Source organism: Schistocerca nitens, chromosome 8, assembly GCF_023898315.1.
Source record: "Schistocerca nitens isolate TAMUIC-IGC-003100 chromosome 8, iqSchNite1.1, whole genome shotgun sequence".
In the NCBI taxonomy this organism is placed as follows: Eukaryota; Metazoa; Arthropoda; class Insecta; order Orthoptera; family Acrididae; genus Schistocerca; species Schistocerca nitens.
Window position 1 is genome coordinate 278,098,594 of NC_064621.1, and position 14,736 is coordinate 278,113,329.

Sequence of the window (14,736 nt, forward strand, 5' to 3'; positions counted from 1 at the left end):
CAGATGACCATAGATGTTAAGTCCCATAGTGCTCAGAGCCATTTTTTGAATTATTTTTTGGTGATGGGATTTTTTCCGTCAGAGTCTTTTAGTTACAGAGCGTTTTGTGACTTCACCAGTTTACGGCGTTGAATCTGCTGTGTAATACGAAAATGATTATGTAGTTGTGAATGAAGATTGCACATTTAGTCTTCAAAGGCTTACATACTGCCTTGCGCTATTATGTGTCACTTAATTTCCGAGTTTTAAGGTTACACCTTCCAAATCAGTGCAGTACATTGCAACAATTTTGAGCATGATTTGCCCACTAGATTGTATGCCTACCGATAATGTTATGTAATAACAGCGATTACTTCATTAATGACACTACAGCTACGAGGGTTGTCGAGAAAGTAAGTTCCGATCGGTCGCTAAAAGGGAACCACAGTGAAAATCAGAAATATTTTATCTGCAAGAGTTAGCTACATTTCCCAGATACTGCTCTACATAGTTGCCGCTCCGACTTAGACATTTGTCGGTGCGTTATACCAAATTTCCGACACCATCGTCATAGAAGCCAACCGCCTCTGCTTTCCGATAATTCTCTACGCTGGTCTATAGCGCGTAGCCAGCGCCCAAATGTTGTCTTCGCATCCAACGTTTCATGTGAACAGAGATGATACTCAGGACGCGCCAATTAGGGCTGTGTTGTGGGTGATCGAACACTTCCCATCGAAAAAGCTGCAGGAGTGTCTTCACTGCCCCTGCAGAGTGGGGCTATGAATTACCATGAAGAAGGAAGTGCGTAGCAGTTGTGTTAGGTGGGCGGCATTCATTAAGGCGAAGCCTCTCAGCGGGCCCTCCTACTTGGCGGGAGACATCGTTGTTCGAGGCACCTTTACTGGCTCACAGTGCGCTCACAACTGAAAAGAGCGTCTTGATGCGATCGACTACTAGAGACACTACCCAACAAATCTGTGCAAAGCTTCATCGGGTTTTCATTGTGGTGTCCATTTCGCGACCGATCGGAACTTATTTTCTGGATAACTCTCGTATTAGGGGAGAGAGGGTGTGTGTGTGTTTGTGTGTGTGTGTGTGTGTGTGTGAGAGAGAGAGAGAGAGAGAGAGAGAGAGAGAGAGAGAGACGTCCTGTGAAGCGCGAGAAAGTGATGACCAGTGGTGTAAACTGTTGTTTTTATGATACAGGTTTCAGCACTGCATCTCGTTGCTTATGAAAATGCACAACGTATTTTGTGTGGTGTGCATAAAGGCATTTTGATGCCATTTACTAAAGGCACTAGAATCGAGTAACACACTCACAACTGTCGGGTGTTTCACTTGCTTTGCAACACTAAGATACACCACCGAGCAACTAGCCGCTGAATTTGAAGAATTTCCCTGTAGAACAAGAATTTTATTTGTAGAATTCCATCTTCAGAAACATAACACGACATGGTTTTAATGTAGTTTGCGGCAGGATGTCCATTATAGTATTTATCGGCCTCGATATGTGCGATAAAAACAACCCAGTCACTTGTTTATCTGGAAGTAACCATTGTGTTAAAGTAGGAGAGATGCATTTAAACTTTCACAGCCTGTTATTTCATGAACAATGTTATCTCTGTCCATTGTGTAAAGTCTAGATATTTTCATTTATCCATGTATAATTGTTTTAAGTTTTTCGACTCTGTGCAGACTTTGGTAGGTTGTCTTCGTTCTAGGCGCTCAGTCCGGAACCACGGGACTGCTACGGTCGCAGGTTCGAATCCTGCCTCGGGCATGGATGTGTGTGATGTCCTTAGGTTAGTTAGGTTTAAGTAGTTCTAAGTTCTAGGGGACTGATGACCACAGATGTTAAGTCGCATAGTACTCAGAGCCGTTGTCTTCGTTCTGCTGCTGCTGATCTGTTGCATTTCTCTAGCATCTAGCACGATATGTATTCCTTAAGTCGAGTGCTCAAACTTATTTTACATTTAATTTGCAGCACTGGGTAAAGGTGATGTTATGGAAGCCATATTTGTCCAGGTTTGCGCTTGTGAATTTTATACTGCCTCAGACCATCTTTTTAGGCCATTGGTGGTGTTAAACGGGACTGAACATCTGTGTTTCGGATTAGCCAAGCCAATTTATTAGACATTACACCAAGATATGACATTTTCACACATTTAACTACTACACATATTTTATTATTGTTCATTCAATTTATTTGTTATCTGTTGCTACGTTGTATTAACCAGTCAAAGGACGTATGCATTATTTGTTGCAAAATTTATGAACTGTATGTCATGTTCGAGGATTCTATGTTTTGGAGTAAACCTGTGGAATCTGTATAGCAGCAAACTGTATACTGCTTGTGACTTCTGAAATTTTCCCGGCGTATTTCTTCTTCTAATAATTTCCGGGTATGCAGCCGGATCCCGTCGACATTCTGCCACGATATTTCGGCCCAGAGACGTCCGGCCATCATCAGGTGAGTACACAACTACTGAAGAGCCCAGTTTTTTTTTTTCTTTATTGAATTTCAATTCCCCCCGAAGGGGGCGGGCTGGCAGAGCCCAGGTGCAGTCGCGGTATTTATGCCGATTCTCGCGCATGTGAAATGTACTGGCATCCTACAGCGCATGCGTCAGGTGTTGACATGCGCAGCATAGCCGAGTTGTACGTGCTGCCCTCGGTGGTGAAAGTAAAAGTTCATCTAGTCATTGAGTATCGAATGACACTGTCGATTCCGCTGTGATTGTATAATTATAATAACAGGATTCCAATTTTTATCCAGCTGAAAGCCGTTGTCACGATTTATAAGATTATTGGCAAGACATATTTCCACTGATTCCTTGATTACGGAATCCCAAAAACCGGAAACCGGGGATAAAATTTTTGTTCCATTGTATTCCATTGAATGTCCCAATGAAATACAGTGCTCTGCTACTGCCGATTTTGACGGTTGCCGCAGACGGGTATATCTTTCATGTTCTATACATCGTTCATGGACAGTTCTTGTCGTCTGGCCAATATATGCAGAACCACATTCACAGGGAATTTTGTAGACGCCTGCTTTCTTCAGTTGTAAATCGTCTTTAACGGATCCAACCAGGGCCTGGTTCTTTGCTGGTGGACGGAAGATAACCTTGATTTTATTTTTCTTCAGTAATCGGCCTATTTTCGACGACACATTCCCGGCGTATGGAAGGAACGCAGTTGATTTAAAGTCGTCATCTGCGTCCTCAGTGCGTTGCTTCTTGTTATGATAGTTGCGCATGGCCTTCCTTATTTGGCGAGAAGTGTAGCCATTCTCTTTGAAAACCTTCTCCAAGTGTTCTAATTCTGCGTGGAGGTTTTCATCATCCGATATTATATGCGCTCGATGTATTAAGGTACTGAGAACGCCGGCTGTTTGTGCTGGGTGATGGCAGCTTGACGCCTGGAGATACAGATCTGTGTGAGTCGGTTTCCTGTACACAGAATGTCCTTATGACCCATCATTTTTACGGCGTACTAGCACGTCTAGAAATGGTAAAGTGCCCTCTTTTTCAATCTCCATCGTAAATTTGATGTTCTCATGTAATGAGTGTAAGTGATGAAGGAATTTCTCCAGTTCCTGTCTGCCATGAGGCCATACAGCAAAAGTATCATCTACGTACCGCCAGAAGACCGTAGGCTTTAAAACAGCAGACTCAAGTGCTTTCTCCTCAAAGTCCTCCATAAAGAGATTAGCTACCACAGGCGACAAAGGGCTCCCCATGGCGACGCCGTCTGTTTGTTCAAAGAATTCGTCATTGAATAAAAAGTACGTTGAGGAGAGTATATGTTCAAACAAGGCCGTCATTTCTGCACTGAATAAGTTACCAATAAGATGTAATGATTCCATTAAAGGCACTTTGGTAAAAAGTGAGACCACATCGAAGCTGACTAATAAATCCGAGCTGCTAAGCTTAACTTCCTTCAAGCGGCTGACAAAATCCTCGGAATTACGTATATGGTGGCAACACTTACCCACATACGGCTTTAGTAATGAGGCCAGATATTTTGCTGTAGAATAGGTCGCAGCACCAATATTACTCACTATTAATCGTAGTGGGGCACCATCCTTGTGTATCTTCGGAAGTCCGTAGTCTTGGTGGTACTGCATTGTGTGGTCTCAATCTCTTGATAACTTCTTCAGGCAGAGAACAGTCGTTCAAAAGGGTAGTAGTTTTCCTTGATATTCGGCTTGTTGGGTCCTTTTCAATTCTACGGTACGTAGAATCATTTAGCTGACAATATATCTTCTCGTTGTAGGCTTCTCTTGTCAGAAGAACCGTGGCGTTACCCTTATCCGCAGGCAGTACGACTGTGCTAGTATCTTCTCTCAGGCTGCGGAGAGCAGCTCTTTCAGCTGGCGAGATGTTACTCCGTTGTGGCGCACTTTTCAACAACGTTCGGCAAGATTCACGTCGAATTTCGTCTGCAGAATCCACAGGGAGACGTCTAATGGCTTCCTCAATGGAACTGATGAAATCCGTTAAAGGCAGTGAGGCAGGTGTAGGAGCGAAGTTTAAACCTTTCGCAAGCACTGACATCGTCGCATCGTCGTCTCTGCCTGAAGAAGTTATCAAGAGATTGAGACCACACAATGCAGTACCACCAAGACTCTACGGACTTCCGAAGATACACAAGGATGGTGCCCCACTACGATTAATAGTGAGTAATATTGGTGCTGCGACCTATTCCACAGCAAAATATCTGGCCTCATTACTAAAGCCGTATGTGGGTAAGTGTTGCCACCATATACGTAATTCCGAGGATTTTGTCAGCCGCTTGAAGGAAGTTAAGCTTAGCAGCTCGGATTTATTAGTCAGCTTTGATGTGGTCTCACTTTTTACCAAAGTGCCTTTAATGGAATCATTACATCTTATTGGTAACTTATTCAGTGCAGAAATGACGGCCTTGTTTGAACATATACTCTCCTCAACGTACTTTTTATTCAATGACGAATTCTTTGAACAAACAGACGGCGTCGCCATGGGGAGCCCTTTGTCGCCTGTGGTAGCTAATCTCTTTATGGAGGACTTTGAGGAGAAAGCACTTGAGTCTGCTGTTTTAAAGCCTACGGTCTTCTGGCGGTACGTAGATGATACTTTTGCTGTATGGCCTCATGGCAGACAGGAACTGGAGAAATTCCTTCATCACTTACACTCATTACATGAGAACATCAAATTTACGATGGAGATTGAAAAAGAGGGCACTTTACCATTTCTAGACGTGCTAGTACGCCGTAAAATGATGGGTCATTAGGACATTCTGTGTACAGGAAACCGACTCACACAGATCTGTATCTCCAGGCGTCAAGCTGCCATCACCCAGCACAAACAGCCGGCGTTCTCAGTACCTTAATACATCGAGCGCATATAATATCGGATGATGAAAACCTCCACGCAGAATTAGAACACTTGGAGAAGGTTTTCAAAGAGAATGGCTACACTTCTCGCCAAATAAGGAAGGCCATGCGCAACTATCATAACAAGAAGCAACGCACTGAGGACGCAGATGACGACTTTAAATCAACTGCGTTCCTTCCATACGCCGGGAATGTGTCGTCGAAAATAGGCCGATTACTGAAGAAAAATAAAATCAAGGTTATCTTCCGTCCACCAGCAAAGAACCAGGCCCTGGTTGGATCCGTTAAAGACGATTTACAACTGAAGAAAGCAGGCGTCTACAAAATTCCCCGTGAATGTGGTTCTGCATATATTGGCCAGACGACAAGAACTGTCCATGAACGATGTATAGAACATGAAAGATACACCCGTCTGCGGCAACCGTCAAAATCGGCAGTAGCAGAGCACTGTATTTCATTGGGACATTCAATGGAATACAATGGAACAAAAATTTTATCCCCTGTTTCCGGTTTTTGGGATTCCGTAATCAAGGAATCAGTGGAAATACGTCTTGCCAATAATCTTATAAATCGTGACAACGGCTTTCAGCTGGATAAAAATTGGAATCCTGTTATTAAAATTATACAATCACAGCGGAATCGACAGTGTCATTCGATACTCAATGACTAGATGAACTTTTATTTTCACCACCGAGGGCAGCACGTACAACTCGGCTATGCTGCGCATGTCAACACCTGACGCATGCGCTGTAGGATGCCAGTACATTTCACATGCGCGAGAATCGGCATAAATACCGCGACTGCACCTGGGCTCTTCAGTAGTTGTGTACTCACCTGATGATGGCCGGACGTCTCTGGGCCGAAATATCGTGGCAGAATGTCGACGGGATCCGGCTGCATACCCGGAAATTATTAGAAAAATGTATACTGCTTTCTTGCTGGGACGGGGAACGAGTTTGAGATAGCACTGACTCTACCAGTAGGTTTCTTGTAAGCGTCAAGAAGCAAGATACTGGTTATCTTTATTTGTATCCATGTCAAGATAAGTACAGAGATAGTCTCTTCATGTTCAAGAGTGAATTGAATACTTCAGATTAGTTTCTACCCCTATTAGTCTTTTGGGTCTGCAGAAATAATAGATGTTTTGGATCTGTTGTAGCCTGAGCTCATCCAGAAGTATGGCTACCCAGTGGAGGAGCACTTCGTTACAACAGCAGACGGTTACATCTTGCGCATGTACCGAATTCCTTCCAGCCCCAAGGCGAAGTACCCTTCCAAGTATCCAATCCTGGTGATGCACGGCTTGGAGTCCAGCGCCGCCGACTGGGTGGTCATGGGCCCCGACAAGGCCTTCGGTAAGTTCGATGGGCGTGTCTCGTCTATTTTGGACAGTTATTAGAAACATACTTCGCTATTTGTTTGTAATCGTCAAAATTCCTAGAGAAAGAATTTTAGAGATCCAAAATGGCGCTTAAATAGCCCATTTCCTTGGTATGATGTTGACGATATTTACGATTCACATTCATAAGTCGAAAAAAAGCGTGCACGATTCACGTTCAGTAGTCCATACAACATTTTACAAGATAGTTATCCCATTTATCTCCGGTGTATGTGAATGTAGAAGCCATTACATTCTAATCTACATGGTCCAGTCCCATTAATGTGACCACAGCGTAAGTTCTACGTCAACGTGCAATAACTACTCAATGGCAGGCGTTAGCATAAGGTATTGTGGGGGACATGGGAAACAGTGCAGTTGTTGTCGTAATGCGGAAATGAACCAATTTATCTGACATCAAAGAGGGTAAAGAGTAGAAACATTTCCAAAACGGTTAAGTTTGTAAACTATTCGCATGCCGCCATGGTTAAAGTATATCGTGCGCGACAAAAGGGCGCTATCCTAAATAGACGCCGAGGAAACTGCAATGTACAATAGACCATAGACAACAGAGGTGAACGAAGGCTGTGGAGACGTGCATTCGCGAATAAAACTGACCAACCAGATGAATCAAGGAGCTACCAACAGTGTCTCCTCAACGACCGTTCAGGGAACATTGCTGCGAATGGGCCTCTGTAGCAGGTGCCTGGTCCATGCTCTTCATCAGTGATTAAAGGTAGAATTTGTACACCAGTACTCTCACTGGACACCCAATGAGTGGCGACAAGCGGCCTTGTGACATGGATCACGTTTTATGCTCCATCTGCATAACAGACCTGAAATCAAACACCCTGCAACGATCGTCTGAAGGGTAAAGCCGGAATAGGGAACGTTATGGCCTGGGGAATGCTTTGTGACATTACCTGGGCAGCATCGTCAATCTGAAAGGCACAATGGATCGACAGAAGCATGCATCTTTCCTTGGAGACCATGTCCATCCTACATGCAGTTTGTTTTTCCTCGGTACAATGGCATCTACTACCAGGACAGTGCTAAATGTCAGACAGCTCTCAGAGTATGTGCGCGTTTCAAAGAGCCTCAGGATGAGTTTACCGTATTCGCCTGGCCACCAAACTCCTCTCATTTAATCCCAGTCGAGAATCTGTGGGACCACTTAGATCACACTTCGCGCCATGGATCCTCAACCGAAAACGCTAGTGTAACTGGGAGCACGGTACAGTGTTCGGCATAGCTCCACATCCGTGACGGTACATTCCAGAACGTCACTGACTCTCTTCCTGCACGTCCCGCCGTGCTCTGTGCTGCGAAAGGTAGTTGTTGAGACTTTTGACAGATGGTCACATTAATGTGACTGGACAGGCTATTATTAGAACGTTCCCGTACGTCGTGGAAATGATCACACAAAGCCCAGTCAACAAATATCAGGACACAAGAGTGTTCCTAGATAGCTTAGCTCAGCAAGCAGCAGCAGAAGGCGGCCTGTGAACAGAATCGCCGAGCGAGACCATCAGCTCTCGGATAGACTCCCTGAAAATGGCTGAAGTCACCCAGTAGACGGCGCCCAGCTGGAAGGCACCATTCAGCTGCTGACAGCAATGAGACTAGGAGCAGTCCATAAACCCACAGCTGGTAGAGACAGCGTCTTTCATACGAGGGCTATTCGGAAAGTAGGGAAAGTTTTGGCATAAAAAAAAACTAAGCACAAGAAATACATTTTATTATATACATCTGAAAGAGCGACTGACATACTACTTTTCCACGTTGTCACTAAACACATTGAGGCACTTATCATAGCGGTGGACAAGCTTTGACAGACCTTCGCCGTAAAATTCTGCCGCCTGAGACTTCAGCCAGTGAGTCACGGCCGCCTGGAGTTCCGCGTCGTCATCAAAGCGCTGCCTTTCAAGCCAGATCTTCATCTTGAGGAAACAAGTGGGAGTCGCTTGGTGCAAGATCAGGGCTGTAGGGCGGACGAGGCAAAATTTCCCGTTTGAATGAATTAAGGAGGTCTTTAGTATGGTTTGCCGTGTGAGGTCGGGCACTGTCGCGCAGAAACAAAATTTTGGACGTCAGCTTTCCTCGGCGTTTCTTTTGCTCTTCTAAGGCTGTGCAAAGTTTGACGGTGCCCGGCAATATATTTATGGTTGCTTCACGTTCGATAATATCGATAAGAAGCACACCTTGCCTATCCCAAAACACTGCCGCTATCAACTTTCTTGCTGACAAGTTTTGCAAACATTTCCTTGGTTTTTGGGGGGACCTTGTGCGTCCCCATTTCATGGACTGTAATTCTGTCTCGTAATTGACGTATTTCATCCAAGTCTCGTCACCGGTTACGATTCGATCCACTAATGAATCACCATGTTTGTGGTAGGCTTCCAGAAATGTCAACGTTGCCCCCATTTTCTTTATGGTGTTCTGTAAGCACTTTGAGCACCCATCGTGCACAAAATTTGTGGTAGCCAAGCTTTTGAGTGACAATTTCAAACAACAAAGTCCGTGAAACTTGTGGAAAAGAAAGCGAAAGCTCCATTATCGTGAGGCGAGGTTTGTTACGAATCGTTTGATCAACTTTAGCGACAAGATCGTCAAGTCACAATGCTCGAGCGACCACTCTTCTCTTCATCATGAACATTGGTTAGGCCATTTTTAAATCGAAGTATTTCTGGACGGAACATTCACTCGTTACGTTGTTTCCGTACACTTTGCACAGTTCACTATACATTTCTATGGGTTTTAGGCTTTTTGCCAACAAAACCCATATCACAGACCACACCTCACAAGCGGCGGGATTTTCGATTGCAGCGCACATTTCAAATTCGAATATCGGAAAAACCAGACGCGCATAGACGCTCCTGCTGTCACAGATGGATGCCGACTGAGCTGCCGAGCACGCACACATCAAAATATGCGAGATCGGCGCGCTCTTAGCGGCGTCAGAGGGAAACGTTCCATACTTTCTGAGTAGCCCTCGTCTTTGGCCAGGATGAAATTCCAGGTCGACGACTGGCGTAGATTACTTCTCGCAGCTGGTTGCGGATGACAGACGCTGCATAGTTGGAATGGGTGGTATATATATGGTCACTGTGACAAGGTCATCACTTTCAACCACGCATTCCACGGTAGCGGTTCAGTGCCAGGCTCGGACGTGGTCCAATCCTACTCAACATTGCGACATTCTGGCCCTCGTACTGCTCTACATCGTCAATATTCCAGTCCTGGCAGCAAGAAGTTAGGCTAGTCGTGTGGCAACCAGAGCCGTCTTAGCGTCAAGGCGGAGACTTTCGTCGTGGTACGTTCGACATTTGCAGATTCTGCTCGAGAAACGCGGTGACAACTTCCTGGTCGTTTGTGTAGCAGGTTTCAGATGCCAATTTGAAAAGCAATAGAGAACTTTGGAAGGAAAATCAAATTTCAGAAGTAAGCAATAAAAACTGCATGGTTTGCCATTAACATAGTAATTATGTCAGAGATGACGAAGACTTGGTAGATAATCTGAGTGGAACGGACTGAACTGAGTTCTAAGCTGAATCTAAGCAAAAGTAAAAGATCAATTCAATATTGTAGGATTAAATCAGACGATGCTGAAGAAATTGTACAAGGAAATGAGACACTAAAAGTAGGCAATTAATACTGTTATTCAGGCAATAAAATAAGTGACGATGGGGAAAGTAGAGAGGATATACAATACTGACAATAGGAAAGCAATCCTGAAAAAGAGAACGTCGAATATAAGCATGAATATTAGGAAGTCTTTTCCGAAGATGTTTAGCAAACTTCTAAGGAAATGCTGAACCAATTTGATGAAAAATTATGCAAAACTTTTTGAAACGTTTTTCATGGAAACAGCAGCGCTCGAAAACTGCCATACCAACGTAGAGCGGTTCCTGCTCCGAGGCACCAACAGTCCATATTACACTCCTGGAAATGGAAAAAAGAACACATTGACACCGGTGTGTCAGACCCACCATACTTGCTCCGGACACTGCGAGAGGGCTGTACAAGCAATGATCACACGCACGGCATAGCGGACACACCAGGAACCGCGGTGTTGGCCGTCGAATGGCGCTAGCTGCGCAGCATTTGTGCACCGCCGCCGTCAGTGTCAGCCAGTTTGCCGTGGCATACGGAGCTCCATCGCAGTCTTTAACACTGGTAGCATGCCGCGACAGCGTGGACGTGAACCGTATGTGCAGTTGACGGACTTTGAGCGAGGGCGTATAGTGGGCATGCGGGAGGCCGGGTGGACGTACCGCCGAAGTGCTCAACACGTGGGGCGTGAGGTCTCCACAGTACATCGACGTTGTCGCCAGTGGTCGGCGGAAGGTGCACGTGCCCGTCGACCTGGGACCGGACCGCAGCGACGCACGGATGCACGCCAAGACCGTAGGATCCTACGCAGTGCCGTAGGGGACCGCATCGCCACTTCCCAGCAAATTAGGGACACTGTTGCTCCTGGGGTATCGGCGAGGACCATTCGCAACCGTCTCCATGAAGCTGGGCTACGGTCCCGCACACCGTTAGGCCGTCTTCCGCTCACGCCCCAACATCGTGCAGCCCGCCTCCAGTGGTGTCGCGACAGGCGTGAATGGAGGGACGAATGGAGACGTGTCGTCTTCAGCGATGAGAGTCGCTTCTGCCTTGGTGCCAATGATGGTCGTATGCGTGTTTGGCGCCGTGCAGGTGAGCGCCACAATCAGGACTGCATACGACCGAGGCACACAGGGCCAACACCCGGCATCATATTGTGGGGAGCGATCTCCTACACTGGCCGTACACCACTGGTGATCGTCGAGGGGGCACTGAATAGTGCACGGTACATCCAAACCGTCATCGAACCCATCGTTCTACCATTCCTAGACCGGCAAGGGAACTTACTGTTCCAACAGGACAATGCACGTCCGCATGTATCCCGTGCCACCCAACGTGCTCTAGAAGGTGTAAGTCAACTACCCTGGCCAGCAAGATCTCCGGATCTGTCCCCCATTGAGCATGTTTGGGACTGGATGAAGCGTCGTCTCACGCGGTCTGCACGTCCAGCACGAACGCTGGTCCAACTGAGGCGCCAGGTGGAAATGGCATGGCAAGCCGTTCCACAGGACTACATCCAGCATCTCTACGATCGTCTCCATGGGAGAATAGCAGCCTGCATTGCTGCGAAAGGTGGATATACACTGTACTAGTGCCGACATTGTGCATGCTCTGTTGCCTGTGTCTATGTGCCTGTGGTTCTGTCAGTGTGATCATGTGATGTATCTGACCCCAAGAATGTGTCAATAAAGTTTCCCCTTCCTGGGACAATGAATTCACGGTGTTCTTATTTCAATTTCCAGGAGTGTATATTTTTCTGCTCACAAGAAGAATTAAAGTTTTACCAGCTGGTAATATTAAACTCGTTGTTACTGAACTAGTGTGTGTAGCGTCTCTGGTTGAATGTCTGTGAAGAACACTATCTCTATCGGCGTCGACGATCCCCACAGCCTACGTAATTTTGTACACGAAGACAAGTTACTCTCGTGGTGGAGAAGCAGCTGCCGACTCCGACGGTTGCCTGTAAGATTCTTGAAATATAAGAGAAAGAAAACTTCTATAGGATCTTCTCGAATTGGAACACTGCCATTCGCATTTGGTCATTTGATGATTTTCTGCGAGTGAAATGAGTTCTGTTTATCAGAGAAAACTTTCTCTATGCCTCGACCGTATTATAGAAGCAGGTTCTTCCGGAAACATGGACCACCCGATGTTCGAAGTCATATACAAGCTTGTAGTGCATAGTAGTTCCTCACAGAATCCTTTGGAAAAAAAATTAAATACGAGAAATTACCTTTAAAATGCAACAGACAGTATTCTGGTTGGTTCAAATGGCTCGGAGCACTATGGGACTCAACATCTGTGGTCATAAGTCCCCTAGAACTTAGAACTACTTAAACCTAACTAACCTAAGGACATCACACACATCCATGCCTGAGGCAGGATTCGAACCTGCGACCGTAGCAGTCGCACGGTTCCTGACTGAGCGCCTAGACAGTATTCTGGCCGTTAGCAAACTCCACATTAACATTAAATACTGCTTATGAATCTCAAAAACACAAAGTATCCAATATGGCGGATAACAATGACTGTTTCATTCTACACACTTCCTACACGTCCTCTCGTTATCGTGTCTCGTAACAAAGTCCAGTCACATTCCGATTTTCTTACTTTTCTCTGCTCGCCACGGAGCAACGCAGTGTCAAGAGGTTAATATTTGCTCAGTATATATATTCACTTTAAGCCGAAAACAAGTGAAGCTCGAATCAATGCGGTCAAGATTTTTCTTTTATTACATTTTTTTGTAAATGATGAGCATGGCACAGCCGGCCGCGGTGGCCGTGCGGTTCTAGGCGCTCCAGACCGGAGCCGCGCTGCTGCTATGGTCGCAGGTTCGAATCCTGCCTCGGGCATGGGTGTGTGTGAAGTCCTTAGGTTAGTTAGGTTTAAGTAGTTCTAAGTTCTAGGGGACTTATGACCACAGATGTTGAGTCCCATAGTGCTCAGAGAGAGAGCATGGCACAACTTCACTAACAGAAGGAATCGTTTTTGGACATGTCCTTATGGTTCAAGGAATAGTCAATTTATTAATAGAGGTAATAATTGTAGACTATAGTAACCAGATTTAAAATTATGTAGGTTACAGCTGTTGTGTATGGGTAAAGAGGCTTGCACGAGCTACACTAACGTGGAGACCTGTGTCCAACGTGTCTTCGGATTAAAGACCACAACAACAACAACGACAAACAACACGACACACCTTTCCTTGGCGAACGAGAGTGTTATAATCTTATGTGTGTCCAATTTTGGTAGTTTTCTGCGATGTGTAGTGTAGTGTCGTTTCTGGATTGTTGTTGACGGTGATAAATGAGTAGAGAGGAGGTGCGGTCCAGTGCCGGCGCTTGGCCTGCAGTTATTGAACGGTACACTTGGTTAGCGTAGCTGTGCGTTGATACAAAATTTATTGTAGCGTAGGTCAGTAATAAGTGCAGTGAATATGATCATGTGTTTTTATTTCACAGCATACATTCTGGCGGACGCTGGTTACGACGTGTGGCTCGGAAACGCTCGTGGCAACAAATACTCAAGGAATCACACTACCTTAAACCCGGATAAGAGCGATTTCTGGCAGTTTAGGTGAGTGACAAGCTTTCTGGATATATTGGAGAGTGAACACATCATGCCCAGGTACTTAATAGAGTGTTGGCCCATCTGTAAAACCTAGTATAGCAGCTATTCTGTGTGATATGAGATGGGCAAGTCCTTGGTGGGTTTCTAGAGGTGTGTGACAGCACATGCCTATGCACATGTCACGCTGTTCACGTAAATTACGGGCCGAAGGTTTGCTGGCCCAGCCAGCTTCCGTACGTATTTCATGCTCCATTGGATTCAGATCAATGGCCGAGTGCACTAACCTCAATTAAAAGTTAGTTCTTCTTAAGCGGCATTTAACCTTGTTCAGCGCAAATTTCCGGTGCACCATCCTCGATGAAACTCAAACGAGGGAACTAATCCTGGTTGAACTTGACAGTGGCTCACGGCCGATTTTCTCTAGATGATGATGAGTTTATAAGCGTACAGTTTGAAGATGGTGGCGCGTTCCGCTGTAATGATGGACTCAAGCTATCGTATCCATATTCGATACTTAAGACGAACCCAGATAGTTCATTATGAATCAAACTTACTAGGAGTAGAATTAAATTGTGCCTCCAAGTGTGGCCACATTGCCTGTTTTTCTCTAAAAGGGGCACATGATAATCAGATTTTCGCAATTTTTTGTATTTGTGCCGGCGGGAGTGGCCGAGCGGTTCTAGGCGCTACAGTCTGAAACCGCGCGGCCACTACGGTCGCAGGTTCGAATCCTGCCTCGGGCATGGATGTGCGTGATGTCCTTAGGTTGGTTAGGTTTAGGTAGTGCTAAGTTCTAGGGGACTGATGACCTCAGAAGTTA

The 14,736-nt window shown here is 45.6% G+C and overlaps 1 protein-coding gene across 1 annotated transcript in view; it reads left to right on the top strand.

The window, feature by feature from the left end:
• LOC126198881 (lipase 3-like) overlaps positions 1–14,736 on the top strand; it is a 78,940-nt gene that overhangs the window by 17,994 nt on the left and 46,210 nt on the right. Inside the window, exons 4-5 of the mRNA XM_049935486.1 lie at positions 6,516–6,711; positions 13,808–13,922. Of these exons, the coding sequence (XP_049791443.1) occupies positions 6,516–6,711; positions 13,808–13,922 (311 nt within the window). The remainder of the gene's footprint in view (positions 1–6,515; positions 6,712–13,807; positions 13,923–14,736) is intronic.